A 10818-nucleotide genomic window follows, 5' to 3' on the forward strand; every position below is an offset into this window, starting at 1 on the left:
GTGGCATGGTGGCACAGTGGTTAGCACTGCTGCCTCACAGCGCCTGAGACCCGGGTTCAATTCCCGCCTCAGGCGACTGACTGTGTCGAGTTTGCATGTTCTCCCCGTGTCTACGTGGGTTTCCTCCAGGTGCTCCGGTTTCCTCCCACAGTCCAAAAATGTGCAGGTCAGGTGAATTGGCCTTGCCAAATTGCCCGTATTGTTAGGTAAGGGGTAAATGTAGGGGTATGGGTGGGTTGTGCTTCGGCGAGTCGGTGTGGACTTGTTGGGACGAAGGGCCTGTTTCCACACTGTAAACTAATCTAATCTATCGAACTCTGGAAAATAATCACCAACGCATCCACAATTTCCCGAGGCACATCCTTCAGTACCCTGGGATGTGGACCATCAGGCCCCGGAGACTTATCAACCTTCAGACCTAACAGTCTCTCCAACACCAAATCCTGGCAAATATAAATTCCCTTAAGTTCAGGTCCTTCAGCCACTGTTACCTAAGGGAGATTGCTTGTGTATTCCCCAGTGAACACAGATCTGAAGTACCCATTTAATTACCCATCTGAAGTACCCATTTAATAACAGCTCCTGCTGTTATACTCCCGTGAGGGGCTATCCCCATCAGCAGTATGCCAAACGATATGCCTGTTAGAGAGAGGGGAATAGCCACAGAAGACTCATACACTATCTGCCTACCTCTCCTGGTGGTCACCCATCTACCTGACTGAACCTGTGGTATGCGCACCTCCCTGTAAGTAGTATCTATCACACTCTCTACCCACTGTATGCTCCTTATTGTGTCCAACAGCTGCTCCAACTGAATGACACAGTCTGTAAGGAGCTACAACCAGTCACACTATGGGCAACCACAGGCCTAAGTTCCCCAGAGATATCTCAATTAAATAGAATATGGATCCTTTCCTTCATTTTACCCTTACTCCTACTGAAGTGTATACATTAAACATGAGAACTTTTTTATTTCAAAAATATACTTTATTCAAAAAAAATCTAAGTACACAAAACTGTTCTATCTCAGACCTTCTAGACTTGAGAATTATAATCTTGTTTATGTTCCAAATATCTTTCAGGTCTACCACCAGTCTGTCTGCTGCTCTCTTGTTAGAGCTAAATCTTCTGAATCCAATCTCAGTGTCACTTGAATTTCTTTTAAACACTTTGTATTACAGGGCACTGAAATGCAATGGTGTCAAGGCAGCAAAGCAATAAGACCTGGTTCAAGAAGATCAGTGAGCCAACCATTATTAGGCCAGCTGAACCCAGTTTATACAGCGTTTGTGTTGGGGGGAAGATGGGGGGGAGCGGGTCAAATTGTACCTTCCTAATCTGCCTAGATTTGTGTGATGTGATCCATTTACATCCTGAACTAATCATGACTTTTTCTGGAAAATAGCTTTAATCACTTGCACAGGTCTAAGACAATTTAATAAGAGCCTTCACGTTTTCCTCAGTCCCTCAGTGATGAAGATACCTTCAGGATGTGCTCCTCATTAGATGAAATTAGAATGAGAATTGAAGAGCTGCTGATCAGTCTTCTAATCAGGTTGGTGAAGCATTTTCAGATTAACTTCTAAAATTGTTTTAGATGTTGGCATTTATATAATGATATGATGCCATGTTTATTTAAGAAGAGCATACTTTTTAGGAAGAGATTTGCCTGAATGTTAGTCTGTAAGACATGAATCTTCAATGATCAGGTCATAAATCATGTATTCCAGTGCCAAATGTATGCTTTAATACTCCAGGTTACAGGAATGTTGACATTTAGCAATGTCAGCTTTGCTTCTCCTCACATGCTGAGCTGTCTCACTGTCCCTTTAATTGTGTTACGTCCTAACACTGGTTACTCAGGAAATGTTAAACGCAATATTTCGTATCATTAACATCCCTCAACTTTTGGAATATAAAACTGACAAAATTTTTAAAAATCACAGAATTAGTTTGTAAAGTAAAAACATTACAAGCTAATTACTGTGCTAGTTATTTACTGTACTGTCTTTGCAAAGCTTTTCCTTGTTGTTTCAGTAAATAAGAGACCAGGACCTAACAAATATAATGATGTGGTCATCTTCATTATTTTGTAAAACTTTGCTTCAATCAACCAAGTGTATTTGCCTTCAGGACATTGTAGATGTTGTTGCAGGTTGCATAAAGATGGACGTGTACCACGGACCATTCGGCTTACAATTAGACGAACTACAGCTTCCAACAAATGGTTTAATCGGGAGAGTCGACAGTGTCCTATTCCAAATCAGCTAATGCAGAAAATTAACACAGGTGATGACTGCCACTGAATCCTTTGGTACACAGCTCAGTGCTTTAATTGAACTGTATACATCTCTTAAAATATTGAGAAATACAGTTGTGCAGTGACATTTACCTCAAGAACAAAGGTCAGCTTTCACTACTATTCCTTTTAAATGAATTGGAAACTGAAAGATCTGGAAAGTCTACATATCCCAGCAATATTCTTCACTCGAATTGATGATTCATTTTTTCAACTGAATTCAATTATATTATCAATGCCCCAAATGCCCTTAACTACACTTTCCTTTGCTACCTATTGAGCAAAGAACTTATTAAAAGTATAATTGATTTCCTGTTGCAAAGCCAGGAAAAGTGAATTTACTTTAGAAACCTCAGTCTTACTGTAGCTTTCACAGAGGTCTGCTCCTGGAGCTTGAGAGCTCCATCTTATGGTGGATGCATGTAGCTGCAGAGGACACAGAGAATGCAAGAGAAAATGAGCAGATGTAGCAGCAGCTGTGGAGAGGGAAACAAAGTTAACATTCCAAATCTGATGCGACCATTCTTCCGAATGTGCAGTATTCAGCTGCACACCTGATTGTCAATCAGTGATGGTGATGCGTGTAGAGGAACCACATGGCATACACAAGTTTATGTAGTTATTTTTGTGAAGGATAGGAGGGTCAGTTGTTTAGACTCAAATCACTCTGATGATCCAAGACATCACAGTCAACTGAGGGACTCAGTGAGTGAAAAATGAGTGAAAAGTGATTCAGCAGCCCCCAGCGATTGCAAAAACAAAACTAAAGATGATAAGTATTCAGATATGTGAATGATACACATCCAGGGGAGGTGGGACTTGAACCCGGGCCTCCTGGCTCAGAATCAAAGACATTAGTTAATCTAGTTCAGACGGAACTGAATGCAGTATTCAGGACAAGCATAGTTAATGAATAAAGGGATAACTAGACCCAAAAGAGAGTGGAAGAAGAAGTAGAAGGGAGTCGGGGGTAATAAAAGCTGAGAAAGTAAATTGGATGGGAGGTGGTTTGAGAGGTGGGACCTAGAGGAAGAGGGAATTGGTGTCTACAGTTTAATCTCAATGGAGGGAAGACCATTGGGAATTTTTCCACTGTATTCCCCAGTCACAGGTTGAGGTGCAGCTTGAACCTCAGAATCCTGGCATCACATGCAGTGAAACCGAAGGCACTGTATCGTTATCTTGCTGGAGGGAATCCTCCCCAACATGGATCCAGCATGTAGCCAAAATACCTTGACAATATTCCAGTGGCAAAGCTGTATATCCAGCAGAGGGTGCAGCAAAATGGGGTAGGCAAGAAGACATGAAGAGCAGATGTAGGCCACTTGACCTAGTGAGACTGCTCAGCCATTCAATAAGATCCGTTGTGTTTTGAATCTCCTGTTCCCATCGACCCCTGGTAATCCTTGATTCCCTTGTCTAACAAGAATCTGTCTACCTGTGCCTGTGTTCCGTCTTGTAAAGCAGGGAGTTCCAAAGTCATGTGAGTCTTGTTTCTAAAAGGGTGACCCCTCGTTTTAAAATCATGGCCCCTAGTCATTGACTCACATACAGGCGAAAAAATCCTTTCCATGTCCACCTTGTCAAGATGATTCAAGATCTTTTAAGCTCCAATCAAGTCATACCTCACTATTGTAAACTACAGTGAAAACATGTCAAGCCTGAACAATCACTCCTTATAAAACAATCCACTCTTTACAATATCAATCTAGTAAACCTCCTCTGAGCCACCTCCAATGCAAAAGATGGGAGAGTGGAAGGGGGCACAATGCAAACTCAGATTTGGCCAGATCTGGCTGCAGAGAAGGACAGGAGAGTCAGTTGTTTAGACACAAGTCACTCTGATGGTCCACAATATCACAGACAACTGAGGAACTCCAGTAGCCCTCAGTGGAAGAATTGCAAAAACAGAACTATAGATGATAAGTATTCATAAAATGTTTTTAAATGACCATTGTAGTCACCTTGTTTGCTTTTATATATATATATATATATATATATATCACCACTGGCTGAAGTTACAAAGTCTTAAACATTTAATGATTTCGAGTTGCCGGTGTTGGACTGGGGTGGACAAGGTTAGCAATCACGCAACACCAGGTTATATTCCAACAGGTTTATCTGGAAGTACAAGTTTTCAGAGTGCTGCTTTTGCTATAAATTCTGTGTCCCATGATCCTGCCCCACTAGCTACCTGACGAAGGAGCAGCGCTCCAAAAGCTTGTACTTCCAAATAAACCTGTTGGACTATAACCTGGTGTTGTGTGATTTTTAACCTTACAAATTTAAGATTGTCCCACAGTGATCCTTGATGTGTAGAATATGCTACTACACTCAGGTTCAGCCAACTGTTTTGATGTTAATTCTCAACATATTCTATTGTGGGTATTGTCAGTCATAGTTCTACAGACAATTAAAACAAAAAACACCTCTCACAGCTTCACCTACAACGTTGATTGTGCAAGTAAATATTGACACATATTCTCCTATTCTCGAGTTTCTTCCATGTTTGTGTGCTCACACATGCAAATAAATTACTTAAATTAAAATGACAATATTTCTTGGAGGTGTTAGTTATGCACTCATCAACTGAACAAATCTCTAACAGCAACTCTGGCCGCTGCCTGTAATCTCTGTTGCAGGTATTCACCAATTTCACTTGTTGGAAAGTGTATAGGATTTTTAAGTACAGCTCAATAGGAAGTTATTCTTCTGGAATAATTTTGCCATTTTTAAAAATTAGAATCAGTGCTTTCTCTGGGCTCTGATTGTTTTGCAACCATTATACATTCAGTCTTATTCAAACGAGAATTCTTGCTGCTAAATTGACACTGGCAATAGGAGTCCATTATTAGGCCGTTTTTCATTCTAAATTTTGTGTGATGACCATGAAGGAAACTTCAGGCTGAGAAACCATTGAGTGGTAATTCTGTTCTTTTCATTATATACCCCAACTCATTCTGTTATTCACTTTTTAAGACTTTTACATTTGTCCATATTACATTTAATTTGCTATTTGCATGCCAGACTCTATGAATAATCAAATTTTCACCATGTTATTAAAGGCATTATGTCTTCCCTTTTACCAAGCTTACAAATAACTTCACAAATATTGATTTTGTTAAAATTTCATCACAACCTAACACTTAATTAAACAATTTTCTCCTAATTGTTCTCTTCTAAAAGTGTTGATTTGCACTACATTTGTATGGTTGCTCCAGGGTCAAATGACTGTAGTCCATGTATAAACCCAAACAGTAATGCCAGCAGATTGATGTTGATTCTGAAGAACATCTTTCTAAGTTCCTCCCTGTCATCATTTGGCACCTACTCACATCCATGTTCAGACAGGAATCAATGGATAGTGATCATTAGCAGAGCTTTGAACTTTAATCGATTCAGATTCGTTGTGGTTCTGCCATTGAAAAATAGTCTTCCAATACTCACTATCAAGGCCAACATATGAATTGTAGCCACAGAAGATAGTGTCTTGTCCTCCAAGATAATGTCTGTGCATCCAGCAGCAGATAAGAGAAACCCTGTAAGCGGGAGAAATAAGGAAGCATGGTGAGAATGAGTGGGAGGAGAGACACCTTCAAATATGATAACTCCTGGGATAATATGATACCAATTTTTCATCGGAGAAAAGCAACCTCAGGGTCAAAAAATGATGAATTAAATGTTTTTGAGTTTTATCTGATTCCTTTTTGAAGTTCAGGAAATACTTATTCAGTAATTTCCCATTTGGAAAGTCGAATTTCTCCACAATCTATGGAAGTAGCTGGCTGGTTGGGAAAAATGGCCTTTATATTTTGCATGCATTTTTATGTGCCTTCTTCCTGAGTGTAAATGCCTCACTTTTATTCACTAGGTCCCTGTGACACAGTGATCCCACTGGTTGAAATCCTAATGAAGCTGTTTCAAAAGATGGTGGACACAAGATCTCAGTTTTATGTAAGCCTTCTCAGCGTGTGCTTTGCCAAGCTTGTTCAACCCACTTTGGCTTCACCCATCAAGGGATCAATCGGGTTCTATTTGACCCAGAAATCCCCAGGAAAATCAGACTTGAGCCCAAATGGGAAAGTACGTAGACAACTACTCAGACAGTGGAGAGGATCTGATGATGCTGATCCAGGTGAAAATACTGCAGGTCCCTTGCAAGGCATGGAAAGTTACCAAGAGTCTCTCTGGGGAATGTCAGACCATGTTGCTCAGGTTAACCCGAACCTGACAGGCTCAGATTCTAACCTACCACCTGGAATTGATGTTGATGTATTCAAAGAACTCCCAGCTAATATTCAGAAGGAAATTATCGCAGATGCCAGCTCTTCAAAAGGTCAGCTGAAATGCAACAGTAAGAAAGAGCAGTCTACAGAGAAAGAGCTGAGAAAAGGCACCTTCCTGTTCAGGTCCCTAACAGAAGAACAGAGGAAACTTCTGGTACCACCCGACATTGACTGTAGTCCAATCACTTCTAGCTCAGATACTCCTCGTTTAGACGTTCCCAGCAGTCTACCAGATGATCCTGATCCTCAACTGGAGCAGGGTGCTGTTAATGACAATGCGGCCTCCGTGCAAGACTGCCAACCCTCTGGTAAAATCTTGGAATTGGGTAATGTGGAATGTGAGAGGCTCACCCTTCCAAACTCAGGACCTATACCCTCAAATGTGGATCCAAAGGTATTTTCCGAATTGCCCGCTGAGCTTCAGAACGAACTGCTGACCGACTGGAAACAACGGAAGACAGTGCCTAAGAGAAACACTGCTAAACTGGCCAGTAAAGTAAAACCCAATGCACGAGCTAAATCCCCCAAAAAGATTACCAAGTCCAACAGTATTCTGAAGTATTTTAACAAAAATTAGGACTCCAGCATTAGTAAAAGTTGACGCCTGACACCACAATCAGGATTAACTTCTAATAAAACTGGAAGAGACAGGAATGACAGCGCCGGTGCTGGAAATTCAGGCAAACCACCAGAACTACTGATGTGGTGAAAGGGAATTCCCATATGCGTGCAACAGGGTGAATTCTTCTGATGTTTGATGCAAAGGATTTTAGTTTAAAGAGTAAGGGGATTTTCTTTTCCCTTTGTGTGTGTGATTGATACCCAACCCTGGAATACTTGATACAGACGCAATGTTTCAAAAGTGATGGAGTGTTCAAAACTGAGTAACATAAGTATTTCCTTTTCTTTTTGTTGTGTGATTTTTGTCCTTTTCCCACATAGTCTCACCTCATCACTCATCGCATTCCCATAGAGAGAACAGAGAAGCAGCTAGTCTCAATTATTAATAATGCTACTGAAGTTTGAGCTCACCCTAACCCTGACCACATGCTTTGGAATGCTTTCCTACTAGTTCAAAGGGATAGAAAATGTTTCCTGACACAATGCAAGTACTCCCCAATTCAAGATTGTATTCTTAAAGCCTGGGAGTAAGTGACTTCTAAAATGAGCAGCTGAAGAACGTGCTTGTTGTATGAGAAAGTTCAGGACTTTCATCTCGAAAAACAAAGTTGATTCATTATGCACTTGACTGCACTCATAACATAAAGGTGGAATAGCATGACTGAATGAAATGGTTTTAAAATCAGTGTTACCAGGCATGTGTTAAGTTAAACTTTTGATGCCTTTCACATAAAAACGTTTGATCTGTACCAGAGCGTGCAGTTTGCATTTGTGTTATTTTGTATTGCTATTTAGTTGCTTCCATCTGGTTCTGCAAAAATGTATCGTGTTACAGTGTGATTGTGTTAACTAAATTTGTTTTTTAATATATATAAGAAAAGACTAAATTGTTGTCTTATTGAAAATATTAACATGGAAGAAGATGTAAATTGAAGGAGTTCACTCATTTCTGAAATTGAATTAAGTTAAAACTGATCCTCAATATGCTGTGCCTAAATCAAACAGTGAAGCTGTAAAAGGGAGTACAACACACAAATGACGAATGATATGAACTCAACTTCACATAAGTAACCCATGGTTAGTCGTTTTTTGCTTTTAATTTTATCTCCCATTATGAATCAAACCAGAGTTCCCTCCTGTGAAAGGGAGTTTGCAATTGAGAAAACTGGGCCAAGGTGCAGGGAAGACTATGATGCTAAAAGGGGTCCAAATTGGAAGGCAAAATGAGGCCAGAAGTTCATGGGGAATGCTTTCGGAAGGTTCAGGAATGTGAGGATGATTGAACATGATTAGATACTAGGAGAACAGGGAGAAGGTAAAGCAGAGTTAAGATTGTTAGATGGAGGGTGTTGGAGGTGGAAAAGCTGGAGAAGAGGTAGAGGAGAAAGATAGAGCAGGCAGATAGAAAGGAAACATTGGAATGTATATTAAAGAATTAGAATTGTTCATGCATCAGGGTAGGTTGTTCTAAATGTCCTTAAAATTTGAAGTGCAGAGGTTTTTGTGGAGTTGGCATGAATGATCTCACAATGGGTACCAGAGCAGCTTAATGTAAGGGTGGAGTGCTGGCACAAAGGAAACAACAGAATAGTCTATAGATCGAGGGAATAGGGCAGAGCAGGGCTGTCTACAAGGGGTCAGAGCAATGGAGGAGCCACCAAGGCAAAAGTGGAGAAGAGAGGAGAGCACAGAATGAGATTTTCAATTATAGAACATAGAATATGAAAAAGTACAGCACAGAACTGGCCCTTCGGCCCACGATGTTGTGCCAAGGACTATTCCTAATGTAAAATAAAATAACCTAACCTACGCTCACCACAGTTCACTGCTGTCCATGTGCATGTCCAGCAGTCGCTTAAATGTCCCTAATGTCTCTGCTTCCACCACCATCGCTGGAAATATATTCCATACATTCACAACTCTCTGCGTAAAGAACCTACCTCTGACGTCTCCTCTATACCTTCCTCCTAATATCTTAAAACTGTGACCCCTCCTGCCAGTCTTGGAAGTATTTCTTGGAAGTATTATAACAAAGTATAACCTTGGGCTGTATAAAGAAGCCAAATAGGTAGATTTTAGGAAGTCAAAGTGTGGCACTGGAAAAGCACAGCAGGTCAGGCAGCATCCAAGATACAGATGAAACGATGTCTCGGACATAAGCTCTTCATCACAAACACAGGGATGAGGATGTGGAAGGGCTGAGAGATAAATAGGAGGGTTGGGGTGGGTCTGGAGGCAAGGTAGCTAGGAAGGCGGTAGGTAGATGGAGGTGGGGGTGATAGGTCAGAGGGGAGGGTGGAGTGGATAGGTGGGAAGGTAGATGCACAGGTAGAACAGTGGGATGGCGGTGCAACACGCACCAAACTACCCCACCACCCTGTTGCCGACCACTTCAACCCCCCCTCCCACTCCGTCAAGGACATGCAAGTCCTAGGCCTCCGCCACCACCAAATTCTAGCCACCTGATGCCTGGAGGAAGAATGCCAAATCGTCTACCTCGGCACCCTCCAACTACTCAACATCAATATCAATTTCACCAGTTTCCTCATCTCCCCTCCTCCCACCTTAATCTAGATCCAAACCTCCAACTCATCACTGCCCTTTTGAACTATCCTACCTGTCCATCTTCTTTCCCACCTATCTACTCCATTCTCTACTCCAACCTATCACCATCACCCCCCACCTCCATCTACCTGTCATCTTCCCAGCTACTTTCACCCCAGCCTTGCCGTCACCCTCCTATTTATCTCTCAGCCCCCTTTCCCCATCCCTCCATATTTCTGATGAGGTGCTTATGCCCAAAACATTGATTCTGCTGCTCCTCGGATGCTGCCTGACCGGCTGTGATTTTCCAGCACCACACTTTTCAACTCTGATCTCTGCATTCCTCACTTTCCCCTAGATTTTAGAAAGTGTCTTATAGCTCTGAGCAGCAGAGGGGTATGGGGGAGTTGGGGGTATACTTTCTGAGCTGGTGACCTAAACAACTGAAACCAGTTGTGGAACACCTACAATTGGAAATGCACCAGAGACCAGAATTAGAGCAGTAATGTTACCTTGGACCTAATGAAAGTCATAAAGTAGTTACTTATTCACTCAGGGGAAACGGGCAACATTGGTAAGGCAGCATTTATTGCCCATCCCTAATTGTCCTTCTGAGTGTGATGGTGAGCTGCCATCTTGAACAGTTGAATCCTTGTGAGGAAAGTGGCCCTACAGGTTCCATGATGGCTCAGTGGTTAGCACTGTTGACTCTCAGCAGCAGGGATCCAAGTTCGACTCCACCCTCAGGTGACTGCCTGTGTGGGTTTCCTCTGTCCGATTGCACATTTTCTTTCTGTCTGTGTAGGTTTCCCCCCACAGTCCAAAGATACCCAGGTTAGGTGGTTTGGCAGTGCTGAATTGCCCATAGTGTCGAGGAATATGCAGGCTACGTGGATTAGCCATGGGAAAAACAAGGATGAGGAAGGTCTGGGTGGGATGCTGGTCAGAGGGTAAAATGGACCAAATAGTTGGCTTCCACACTATGGGGATTCTATGATTCTGCTACAGTTAGGAAGGGAGTCCAGGATATTGGCCCAAAAATAGTGGAAGAATATAGTTATATATAGA

At 41.8% G+C, this 10818-nt stretch overlaps 1 protein-coding gene across 2 annotated transcripts in view; it reads left to right on the plus strand.

The window, feature by feature from the left end:
* Positions 1-7955, plus strand: part of poli (polymerase (DNA directed) iota) — a 79807-nt gene extending 71852 nt beyond the window's left edge. For both annotated transcript variants that reach the window (XM_043721093.1, XM_043721180.1), the window contains 3 exons: positions 1464-1555; positions 2156-2289; positions 6171-7955. In XM_043721093.1, the coding sequence (XP_043577028.1) occupies positions 1464-1555; positions 2156-2289; positions 6171-7162 (1218 nt within the window). In that variant the 3' untranslated portion in view covers positions 7163-7955. The remainder of the gene's footprint in view (positions 1-1463; positions 1556-2155; positions 2290-6170) is intronic.
* Positions 7956-10818: the final 2863 nt, after the last annotated feature.

Source organism: Chiloscyllium plagiosum, chromosome 1 (genome assembly GCF_004010195.1).
Source record: "Chiloscyllium plagiosum isolate BGI_BamShark_2017 chromosome 1, ASM401019v2, whole genome shotgun sequence".
NCBI lineage: Eukaryota > Metazoa > Chordata > Chondrichthyes > Orectolobiformes > Hemiscylliidae > Chiloscyllium > Chiloscyllium plagiosum.